Source organism: Pantherophis guttatus, chromosome 14 (genome assembly GCF_059756535.1).
Source record: "Pantherophis guttatus breed Tessera chromosome 14, ASM5975653v1, whole genome shotgun sequence".
In the NCBI taxonomy this organism is placed as follows: Eukaryota; Metazoa; Chordata; class Lepidosauria; order Squamata; family Colubridae; genus Pantherophis; species Pantherophis guttatus.
In genome coordinates this window covers 3,651,696-3,663,919 of record NC_142076.1, presented here as the reverse complement: position 1 = coordinate 3,663,919, position 12,224 = coordinate 3,651,696, and the positions used below count along the sequence as shown (strand labels likewise).

Below are 12,224 nucleotides of genomic sequence, written 5' to 3'. Positions count from 1 at the left end.
AATCAGCTGGCCGGCATGCAGATGCCGCTGGAGCTCAACTAGGGCAACACTAGCATGCCCACCATGGCCACGCCCACTTAGCAACTGGGCAGAGAAACCCTTGCTAAAAATTTTTGAAGCCCACCCCTGGTTGTAAGGCACCTGGCTGGAAATTGGGAAACTCTGAGCATCAGTCCCACCTTGGGCATGAAGGCAACTGGGTGATTTTTGGGCCGGTCACTCTTTCACAGCCCTGGGAAGGAGGCAATGGCAAACCACTTCTGAAAACCACCTTGCCAAGAAAACTGTAGGGATAAATCCAGGCAGTTCCAAACTGTCTTGAAGACACACAACACAAAGTTTAGCCAATCACGCAGCTCCGAAGGCAGACATTTCTAGAGGGACTTCTGATACCAACACTCACACTGCCCATGTGTCAATGGCAACTCATTTAGCTCCTTCCTACAGCTCCAAGCCATGGGTCAGTCCATTGTCTGGGGTGGGGGCAGCTCTTGGGGTGAGAGAAGGACAAGCAAATGCAGCAGTATCTCCCAGGGGAGATAGGAAGGGGGGAAAAGCAGAGATTCTAACTTAAGAGGGGGCAACATGAAACTATCCTCCAGCTCCCAATTCGTGACACCTCCCACTATTCACACCACCATAATTTGCTTACAAAAATCGCTGAATTTGGGCAATATTCACCTACACACACACACTCAAACTCCAATGAAGGATAGATATTTTCAACGCCAGCCTGAAAGAAAAAGAAATTACATCCCAGATATGATTTAGGAGTCATTTAGTGGAGGGGTCTCCAACTTTGACAACTTTACAACTTGTGGACCTCAACTCCCAGAAGGAAGTTGAAGTCCACAAGTTGTAAAGTTGTCAAGGTTGGAGACCCCTGATTTAGTGGTGTTTGGGGCAGTGGTGAAATTCAATTTTTTTTACTACTGGTTCTGTGGGCATGGCTTGGTGGGCGTGGCTTGGTGGGCGTGGCAGGGGAAGGATATTGCAAAATCTCCATTCCCAGCCCACTTCAGGGGAAGGATACTGCAAAATCCCCATTCCCTCTGCACTCTGGGACCAGCCAGAGGTGGTATTTGCCGGTTCTCCGAACTACTCAAATTTTCCACTACCGGTTCTCCAGAATCTGTCAGAACCTGCTGAATAGCACCCATGCTTTGGGGGATAATAAAAAGTGGCAAGGGGAGCAGAAGGATTCTAGGAGATTAACGTTTCTGTTTCCAGGCTCAAAATTGCTGGAAAAACAGCCGTTTTATAATAGGAATGAGAAGGGTTTGCCCCTCAGAAGGCTCCCACCACCATCTCCCCTATTCAGTCCTCTAAATCTGGACCCATCCATTCCAGGGACATCACCAGTCAACTTCCTCTGGTTCTCCAGAAGATCCAGAAATGATCTAAACCTCCCAGATATTCCCTTCCCTTCCTTCCACCCCCATCTCTCAATCAAACTTGCTTTTTTCCTTTTTCTGGGGCTGGTGGTGGGATGGTGGCTTCATTTGTGGAACCAATCCTAGGAAGGCTCTCCTTTTCAACCAAAGGATACATCCATCACAGGCACAAATCTGTCCTCAGGTGATGAAGGCACCATATTCTGGCAGGTGATTTCAATCTCGTGGACAGTGCGATGAAGGTCGCTGAGGTCAGCTGTTAATGTTCTCTGATTCACTAAGGAGAGGAAAAAACGGTCCGAAATGTCTACAGCTTCATCCGCATCACCTTCTTTGTGAAGAAAAGTAAAGTCCTAACTTAGGCAAGAAAAACCAAAAGTACACATATAGACTGGCTTAATAGCAGTAATTGTGAGAGGGATCTCAGAGTCTTAGCGGAGAACCAGTTAAATATGAGCTAGCAGTGTGCAGCAGCAGCCAAAAAAGCCAATGCAATCCTAAATTGCATTAACAGAGGGATACAATCAAGATCAAGGGATGTACTAATGCCACTCTATAAAGCCTTAGTAAGGCCACACCTAGGGTACTGCATCCAGTTTTGGTCACCACATTATAAAAAAGATATGGAGACTCTAGAAAGAGTGCAGAGAAGAGTAACCAGGATGATTAGGGGACTGGAGGCTAAAACATACGATGAACGGTTGCAGGAACTGGGCATGGCTAGTCTAGTGAAGAGAAGGACCAGGGGAGACATGAGTGTCTTGGGGGCACGTGATCCCCTTTTGCGACCTTCTATCAAGCAAAGTCAATGGGGAAGCCAGATTCACTTAACAACCATCTTACTAATTTAACAACTGCGGTAATTCAATTAACAAATAGCAATAGCACTTAGACTTCTATACCGCTTCACAGTGCTTTACAGCCCTCTCTAAGCGGTTTACAGAGTCAGCCTCTGTAAACAATCTGGGTCCTCATTTTACCCACCTCGGAAGGACGGAAGGCTGAGTCAACCTTGAGCCTGGTGAGATTTGAACTGCCAAATTGCAGGCAGCCAGCAGGCAGCAGAAGGAGCCTGCAGTACCGCACTCTAACTACTGCACCACCATGGCTCAGTGTGGTGAGAAAAGTTGTAAAATGGGGCAAAACTCACTTAACAATAAATGTTGGGCTCAATTGTGGTCATACGTCGAGGACTACCTGGATCCATTTTGCCCTTGGCAGAGACTCACTATGGAAAGGCCCTATTTTGCTTATGCAAATTGGATGGTGTAATGGTTGCCCTATGGCACTGTTTTCTCAACCTCAGCCACTTTAAGATACGTTGACTTCAACTCCCACAATTCCCCAGCCAGCTATGAGTTGAAGTCCACGTGTCTTAAAGTGGCCGAGGTTGAGAAAACAGTGCCCCCATTGCATGATCTGTCTATGCAATGGGTAACATTCCCAAACTTTTTTTGGTGAAACTATGAATGGATTGTTGGTTTTTCTTTTTTCACAAGACACTTCAGGCAGCCCCTGTCTATCCTGTGAAAATAGCTTTTATGATTAAGCCTGTGAAGCTTCTTCGATTTCAGGCAACTTCTCTTTAGCTGATTTTCATCCTGTTTCTCCAACTGGGTTAGAAGGCTGAAAATGAACTGGGCCACATGTGACCTGTTGAGTCATCCTTCTGGAGATATTTTTAAATTGCCTTCAACAATGACGAGGCTTCTAATGTCCTGTCTTGACTGGAAAAGTTGTGATACACACAGAGATGGAACTGCCTTGAAATTAACCCGTGTTGAACTGTATATCATGGTCAAACAACACCACGGGAAATGTTTTATGACATTCTATATTATGCCATAAAGTGTTTACAATAATGTTTATGTCATAAAATATTGTATGGAGTTTGCCAAATTCCAATTCCACAGGGGTAATGAGTCCCAGATTTTGGATTTAGCCCATCTGATTCAGCCTTCCAACCTCGATAAAATGAGGATCCAGGTTGTTTGGGGAGAATATGCTGGCTGGAGAAGAAAGTCCCTAAGAGTTAAAGTTGCCAAGGTTAGAGGCCTCTTGGACAATGACGAACTGGTCAAGGGGGGAGGGCCATGGAAAGGGGAAAATTGTAATCTTTGCACGGAAATATTCAGATCTAACCTTTCTTTCACTGCAACCACTTGACCTTAGTAAAAGAACCTATCAGTTCAACCAAAGGGAGTTGAGGGTCTTTCTTTCCTAAGGACCTAAGCAGAGGCAGGCCTGACATCAGACCAATGTATCTCAAAGAAGCTATGCTTGCTAGGGAATTCTGGAAGTCCACAAGTCTTCAAGCTGCCAAGATTCCTGATGAAAAGCACTATGGGGCAGTAAATAAAGTAGAAGTACTATTGCTATTGTTATTGTTATTCAGAGATGGATTTTCCTTGAAGAAAGTCCATCTTGAAGTACATACCACAGTCAAACGTCAGCACTGGAAATTTTCTTATAACATTTTGTACTTTTTTATAAACTGTTTTAGGGATAGTTTTTGTCATAAAATGTTGCATAAATTTTGCCAAATTCCAATTCCAGAAGGGTTATGGGTCTCAGATTTTGGACTTATTCTGAAACTTAGTCTATTTGAGGTACCTTGGTTCAAAAGTCATTGCTCTATGATGCATCATTTCTCCCAGTTAAGGATTATGGGAACAAGAGTTTTAGTAAGTATGTAAATGGGCAGAAGGGATGCGGTGGCTCAGTGGCTAAGATGCTGAGCTTGTCGATCGAAAGGTCGGCAGTTCAGCGGTTTGAATCCCTAGTGCCATGTAACGGGGTGAGCTCCCGTTACTTGTCCCTAGCAGCTTCTGCCAACCTAGCAGTTTGAAAGCACATAAAAAATTCAAGTAGAAAAATAGGGACCACCTTTGGTAGGAAGGTAACAGTGCACCTTTGGTGTTGAGCCATGCCGGCCACATGACCACGGAGACGTCTTCGGACAGCGCTGGCTCTTCGGCTTTGAAACAGAGATGAACACCGGCCCCTAGAGTCGGGAACGACTAGCATGCATGTGTGGGGGAACCTTTACCGTTACCTTTAAATGGGAAGACCTGGGAGACTCACCGATTCTTTCCATCCCTGTTTTCCTATAAACCAAGTGATGTCAGAAAAAAAAAAGGCCCATCCTTTGTGAATTACCTTTGGCAGCATGTGGCACTGTGGGCAAATCCCTGGCAAAGCCCAGGAGCTCTGGGAAATGTTGGCTAAGCGATTTGGCAAGAATATGCAGAAACGTGGATTTCCCATCGACAGTTTTTGTTGTGTTCAGCTAGAATAATGCCAAAAGAGAAAAACAACACTGATCAGGCGGCAGGGTAATTCCAGTCTATAAAGTGCTTGTTGTTGGCCAGCACAAAAACACGGTCCATCATTGCAGTGAAAATAGTTCTCCGGAAAATGAACATGCTTGTTCATAATTGTTGGATTTTCACAATAAGACTAACCCAGCCACATTATTTTCAGGGCACGCCTAACTCAGTTGTTATCCTGGTCAGCTTTCTCTGCTCCCAGGGGAGCTCGTAAAGAGGGTTCTGTAACAGAAATCCTCCAAAGCTCTTTGCAAAGCACAGCAGCTGCTTGGGTGGGTGGGTAGGTCCCATGCAGGGGTGGGTTCTATTTACCTTTACTACCGGTTTGCAATGGGGCCGCGTGCGCGCACACTCTTCATTCTGATGACGTCAGGGTCAGTGGGCGGAACCTCCCGCCGGTTTTACTACCAGTTCTATAGAACCAGTACGAACCGGGGACAACCCACCACTAGTCCCATGACACAGCTGTCCCAAGAGAGCTGGTGGAGCCTCCATATCATTGATTTGGTTTAAGCTCCTTAGATTCATTAGATTTACATATGGCTGCTCATCTCACCTGCAGTACCTCTGAATACAGAGTAACAGAGTTGGAAGGGACCTTGGGAGTTTTCCAGTCCACCCCACCGCTCAAGCAGGAAACTCTATACAATTGGCTGTCCAGTCTCTCCTTAAAAACCTCCAATGTTGGAGCTCCCACAACTTCTGGAGGGAAACCATTCCACTGATTAATTGCTCTAACTGTCAGGAAATTTCTCTTTGGTTCTTGGTTTGCTTCTCTCCTTGATTAGTTTCCACCCATTGCTTCTTGTCCTGCATTCTGGTGCTTTGGAGAATAGCTTGACTCCCTCTTCTAGGTTGCTTCTCTCCTTGGCTCCTTCATTCTAGGTTTTAGGGTTTTAAAGCTGGCTGGATCCAGAGGCCAAACAGCAGTTTAGCAGACAGAAGAGATTGCCACTCTGCAGTTTTGGCATTAGGGACAACTTTTTAAATAACAAAAATTTATCTCTAGTCCTAGACCCAACAATACATTGCTTTGATATTGGGGAGAACGGATTTCTCCATCAGGCTGACTGAGAAGGCTGGCAGGGATCCAAGCCCTGATGCCCCCCTCCTCCTGCCATGATGGCTACTACAAAAAGCAGCAAACGTGGTGCTTTCCAAGACAGCCGAACCCAATTTTCAAAAAGGGTCAGACACATGTCCAAGATGACCCTTTTGAGTGCAAATCTCCCTATAGGTAGTTTGCCACTAATTGCCCCAAGGAGGAAGAACTTTTTGAGGCAGAAACCTGGAAAATTAAAGCCTTCCTCACTCATTGACAAATCCCCTTTCCCCAAGTTGAAAAAACAAGATTTTCTTCAAGCTGCTAAGAATATGCATTCAGTTTCCGCAAACTATTTTGCAAACCCCTAGAGGAACATTGTCTATCTATAATGTAAATCACCAGGCAGTAATTCAGCAATTTGGAAATGATTTGGAAAACGTGCTTTGGGCCTCAAGAGAGCCCAGCGCTCTCTTGATCATTCATTAAAATCGCCTGGTTGTGTTTAGGCTGAAGGTGGTTGAAAAGAAGATGTAGGTGCTTTAAGAGCTGCATTCACATTTGCGGGTATGCGAAGCTTCAAGATTAACTCAAGGAAGTCAAGGGAGCAGCCATGACTCCCTCATCAAAGGTAGCATTTTGATGGTTTTCACAGGCCACCCTCTGCTGGAGTCCCCTCTGAATCCGACAGGATGATTGAATTTGTGGTAGTTTCCCAGGTTGGTTAGCAAGATGCCCAGGTAGCATTTTAAGCTCTACAACAGGGGTGTCAAACTCAAGGCCTGCGGGCCGGATGCAGCCTGCGGGGTGCTTAGAGCTGGCCCATGGGACTGGCCTGGGAATAACAAAAGAGCACCCTACAGTGCCTCTGCCAGCCAAAATGGGGTGTGGGGGCCTCACGCACCTCCCTGCGCCACATTTTTGGCCTGGACGGCCTCTTGTAGCACTCTGCCAGCCAAAACAGGATGCAGGGGGGGCTCATGTGCCCCCCCCATTTCCAGCCTGGACAGTCTCCTATAACACTTTGCCAGCCAAAACCGGGCTCAAGGGGCCCCCGTGAGCCCCGCTGCCCCATTTTTGGCCTCGACGGCCTCCTATAGCATTCTGCCAGTCAAAATGGGGCCCGGGGGGCTCGTGTGGCCCCTACACACCCCATTTTTGGCCTGGACGGCCTCCTGTATCACTCTGCCAGCCAAAACAGGTTGTGGGGGCTGCGTGAGCCCCCCCATGCCCCATTTTGGCTGGCAGAGGCATCGCTGGCCGGTCTTTTGTTATTTTCGGCCCCGCAGTCCAGATCGAAGCATCCTGTGGGCCGGAGTTTGACACCCCTGCAATAGACCAATAAGGGGCAACGTGTATCTGGATCTTGCACAGACATCTGTGTCTGGTCTAGGCATCAGAGGAATATAGATATTAATTGAAGCGGAGGGCTTGGGAGGAATTTAACCTGTTCAGTTCACCCCTTTTTGCATCCTTATGCAATCCTTATTGCTCCCTGGAGAAAGCCCTAACGTTTGGGGGGGGGGAGGAAGGAAAGAGGGAAAAAAAGGGGAAAAGCAGCAGCAGAAGAGATAGTCCGGGTGACAACAGTGATGGGTGCACCATTGAGAGACCTGAAGGAGAAGGTCTCGCTTCTCATCTGGAGAAGAGAATGTGGTTGCTAAAGGCATATGATGACATATAAATCAAAGTTCCCTCTTTAACCCAAGCAGAGCATCCATCTAGCCCAGGAGGTGGGTTTCAACAGTTCTGACCAGTTCTGGAGAACCGGTAGCGGAAATTTTGAGTAGTTCAGAGAACTGGTAAATACCACCTCTGTCTGGCCCCGCCCCCATCTATTTTCTGCCTCCTGAGTCCCAGCTGATCGGGAGGAAATGGGGATTTTGCAGGAGCCTTCCCCTGCCACGCCCACCAAGCCACACCGCGCCCACCAAGCCACACCCACAGAACCGGTAGTAAAAAAATTTGAAACCCACCACTGATCTAGCCAGGTTTGGAAACCACTTACCTCTGTGAGGAAATTGATTTTAAAGCTGGTTGTTTTGTTGGTTTGGGGTTGCCCATGGTTTAGGTAGTTGCCCATGGCCAGCACAAACTGCAAAGAGAGTTTTTGGTGAATCACAGATCAGAGAAAATCCACCTGTTACCTCTCTTCCCATTTCTGTCCTGTCTGTTGGTTCCGAATTAACAGGATTCAGTCCTGGTTCACACAACAGGCAGAGAGTGGCAGGTAGAGAGACATGTTGTACACATTGCACACACAGGATTTATGTGTGTGTAATAAATCTAGGAGCCCTGCCTACCCAAAGCCCAGCCAGAAGAGGCAATGTCTAGGCTGAACTTTACACACTTGGAAACGAAGCAGCTGCACACCCTGAGATAATCCTACTAGCTGAAATACAGGTGGCTAATTTTATTTATTTATTTATTAGTTCAATTTATATGCCGCCCTCCTCCAAAGACTCAGGGTGGCTTACAATGCACTTATTAGCAATAGCCTTCATTCTTTTGTATATACCTGCTTATTAGGGCTTTTGGACCCCCATAAGTGGTGTTTCTACAAAGTCAGCTTATTGCCCCCACAATCCGGGTCCTCAATTTACCTACCTCAGAAGGATGGAAGGCTGAGTCAACCTTGAGCCTGGTGAGATTTGAACTCGCACTAATTGCAGGCAGCTGGCAGCTAAGTGCTACATAACAGTACTTAGTCCACTGCACCACCAAGGCTCTGTAGTATGATATGAGGCTGAGCACATCCACCCATCATCCCAGGTTGTGTTTTGTGAGGATAAGACTGCACAGCATTGCCCTCCCTCAGCCGCAACCGTAGAAGGAGGCAGGGATAGGGAAGACCATTAGCAGATAAAAGAGATAGTACAGGTAGTTTAGTCCTCGACTTATAATCGTTCATTTAGCAACTGTTCAAAATTACGACAGTGCTGAAAAAAGTGTCTTAAGATTGGCCATTACACTTAAGACAGTCACAACATCCTTGCAGTCATATGATTAATAGAATAGAATAGAATGGAATTCTTTATTGGCCTAGTGTGATTGGACGCACAAGGAATTTGTCTTTGGTGCATATGCTCTCAGTGTACATAAGGAAAATAAAATACATTCATCAAGAATAAAAAGATACAACACTTAATGATAGTCAAGGTTACTAATAGGCTATCAATCGTACTAGGAAACAAATAAAAACAATATAAATTGAAAGATACAAGCAACATGGTTATGGTAATAAGTGGGAAGAGATAGATACTAGGAAGGAAGAGAAGAAGAATAGTAATGCAGACTTAGTGAACAGTTTGACAGTGTTGAGGGAATTATTTGTTTAGCACAGTGATGGCGTTTGGGGGAAAACTGTCCTTGTGTCTAGTTGTTCTGGTGTGCAGTGCCCTATAGCGTCATTTTGAGGGTAGAAGTTGAAACAGTTGATGTCCAGGATGCGAGGGATCTGTAAATATTTTCACAGCCCTCTTTTTGACTCATGCAGTATACAGGTCCTCAATGGAAGGCAGGTTGGTAGCCATTGTTTTTTCCGCAGTTTTAATTATCCTCTGAAGTCTGTGTCTGTCTTGTTGGGTTGCGGAGCCAAACCAGACAGTTATGGTGGTGCAGATGACAGACTCAATCATTCCTCTGTAGAACTGGATCAGCACCTCCTTGGGCAATTTGAGCTTCCTGAGTTGGCACAGAAAGAGCATTCTTTGTTGTGCTTTTTTGATAATGTTTTTGATGTTAGGTGTCCATTTTAAGTCTTGGTTTAAGATTTGGGCACCTGGCAATTGGCATGTATTTCAACAGTTGCAGCATCCCAGGGTCATGTGACCTTGCCACCTTCCCAGCCAGCTTCCAACAAACACAGGCAATGGGGAAGCTGGATTCACTTAACAACGGTGGCCAAAAAAAGTGTATAAAACTCATGCAGGCTCCATCACTAAGGGAAAGCTGGCATAGCTTTCCCAGATTTCTGCTGCTCTCGCCCCTGCAGTACCACACTGCCATCTTCACTGGAGGGGTGCACTGAGTGGCACTTCGGGAAGCAAACTGGTTTTTCCAGGGTGGGGAGACCCTTCTCCCCAAACCTTCCCCTCCCACTCTGTCCTTGGCCACTGGGAGTGAAGCAGAGAGCACGGTCCCTGGCGACCGGTTCTCTGAGTCGCCCTCTTGGATTGAGGTTGGCAGTGAGGGAGCCCCAGCCCTGGCATGGCCCCAGAGCTGAGACCGTTTCTCTCCTCTCCCCACTCCCACCACTTCTGGTGTGGGCAGATTCTTCATTTGCTTTGTTCCCAAGGCAGAAGAGGGGTCAAGCAGTGCAGGCAGCCCTTCTTAGTTTTGCCAAGGCAGCATATTTTAGGCTGCTGTGATGCAGAACAACCCTTTAAGATGTTGTTGTGTGAACCCAGGCAAGTTGCTCAAGTGAAGTGCTCTCAGCTCTTCAGATCAGAAGATGCTTGGAAGGCCTGGTGGATCATTCATAGAGGAGGTTCTGGGAGGAGGGGGCAGGGCACAATGTCCCTCTACATCCAGAGGGCCCCCAGGGTAGGTTCTCACTTCCATAGCAGGCCTCCAAAGAACCCCATCGCTCTCTGGGAATCTTCAGAATCTGGTCCAGCTTCAGGAGGCACTGAAGAAAGACCAGATCAGAAATCCCTGTGCTGAGTCCACCACTAGAGAGCCTGGTCAGCTTCCAGGCCATGCACGTGAACGGAGTCAAGGGAGCTCCATGTCTGATGAACTGATGAGGACAGAGGACTCCAGGGCTGGCCAAGCAGCACGTCTCCCCCCACTAACCCTGAGTTAATTTATAGCCAGCAAAGGAGGTTAACCAGGTGTCCTTTATGGCATTTTGAGTGGGTGCAAGGTGCCATTTAGAGCGTGTGCCGCTGCTTGGTTTGCTCCTGGGGTCCAACTCCTGTTGTTGTTGAATGCATGTTCTGAAGCTCCAAGGTGGCTTCTCTTCAAAGAAAGACAGCTTTGGGGGGGGGTGTTGCAGTCAATCAAAATAGAGCTGGAAGGGACCTTGGAAACTAGAAGACCTCTAGTCCAGTGGTCACCAACTGGTGGTCCGTGGACCACCGGTGGTCCACAAGAAAATTTTGGTGGTCTGCAGAAAAATTATTTGCATTTTTTATATTGCACTAAGTCAGGGGTCCTCAAACTACGGCCCCTGGGCCGGATACGTGCAATGAATGTTTGTGTTGCTGCAGAGAGTCTCCCCCTTCAGGGTCTTTTTGTGCAGGTTGGAGGGGGGCAGAAATTCAACTCGGGGTCTGCTTCAGCCTCCTGGTGTGGGGCTTTGGGCGAAGGCTGGAGGGAAGCGCCGCTGGTGTTGAAGAGCCAGAGGGACTTGTTCCAGTGGGACTGCCTCATGGCCTGGAAGTGGCTGACCATCTCAGCCCACTGAGCCTCCTCGCGCCAGTACCTGGCCTTGCACTCCTGCAGGTCTTCCCTCTGCTTGGAAAGCCTATGCTCCTAGTCCTCAGTGAGGTGCTTCTGCTGAGCCTCCTTCTCAGTCAGATCCAATTTGAATTGAGCCAGCTGTTTTGCCAACTCTTTCTTGTGGTGGCTGCTTAGCTCCAACAACTGCTTTCTGTTGGGACCCTAAAGAGTCGTGCAGGCAGGCGAGGAGTGGCTGGGATGGGTGAGTAGAGGTCAGCGAGGCGCCCCTTGATGTGAGGGATTTAAAATTATGTATTTAGTGGTCCCTGAGGACCGAAAGGTTGGTGACCCCTGTTCTAGTCTGACACCCTGCTCGAGCGGGAGATCCTATACCATTCCAGATAAGTGACTTTCTAGTCTCTTCTTAAAAACCTCCAGTGATGAAGCACCAACAACATTTGAAGGCAACTTCTGTTCCACCGGTTATTTGTCCTCACTGTTAGGAAGTTTTTCCTTAATTCCAGGTTGCTTCTGTCCTTGATTAGTTTCCAACCATTGTTTCTTTCTTGCCTTCAGGTTCTTTGGAAAATAGATTGCCCCCCCCCCTCCTTCTTTGTGGCAGCCCCTCAAATACTGGAATATTGCTATCGTGTCACCCCTAGTCCTTCTTTTCTCTAGACTGGCCAAACCCAATTCCTGCAACCGTTCTTCATATGTCTTAGTCTCCAGGCCTTTAATCATTTTAGTTGCTCTTCTCTGCACTTTTTCCAAAATTTCAAAATCTTTTTTGTAATGTGGTGACCAAAACTGGATGCTATATTACAGGTGTGGCCTTACTTTAAAATCACACGTCATGTGATTTTGATTCTATGCAGAGGTGGGCTGCTGGGGGTTCGCAGGGGTTCGGGAGAACCTCTAGCTAAGATTCTGTGCAGTTCGGAGAACCCCCAAATCCCACTCCTGGCTGGCCCCGCCCACCAGGAGTCCCCACGCGGCCCGTTTGGATGCAGGTAAGTGCAGGGCATGCTCGGAAGGTCGGGGAGGGTAAAAAACAGGCCTACCAGAGCAGAGGTG

The 12,224-nt window shown here is 47.3% G+C and overlaps 2 protein-coding genes across 4 annotated transcripts in view; one reads left to right on the top strand and one right to left on the bottom strand.

Moving 5' to 3' along the window:
• The window catches only part of LOC117667384 (hexosaminidase D-like), a 256,224-nt gene that overhangs the window by 16,834 nt on the left and 227,166 nt on the right, over positions 1-12,224 (top strand). The gene's annotated exons all lie outside the window — the stretch shown is intronic.
• Positions 1-12,224, bottom strand: part of GRID2IP (Grid2 interacting protein) — an 86,694-nt gene that overhangs the window by 5,240 nt on the left and 69,230 nt on the right. For all 3 annotated transcript variants that reach the window (XM_034420568.3, XM_034420569.3, XM_034420570.3), the window contains 3 exons: positions 7,774-7,860; positions 4,554-4,683; positions 1,550-1,671 (listed from right to left, as the gene is read on the bottom strand). In XM_034420568.3, the coding sequence (XP_034276459.2) occupies positions 1,550-1,671; positions 4,554-4,683; positions 7,774-7,860 (339 nt within the window). The remainder of the gene's footprint in view (positions 1-1,549; positions 1,672-4,553; positions 4,684-7,773; positions 7,861-12,224) is intronic.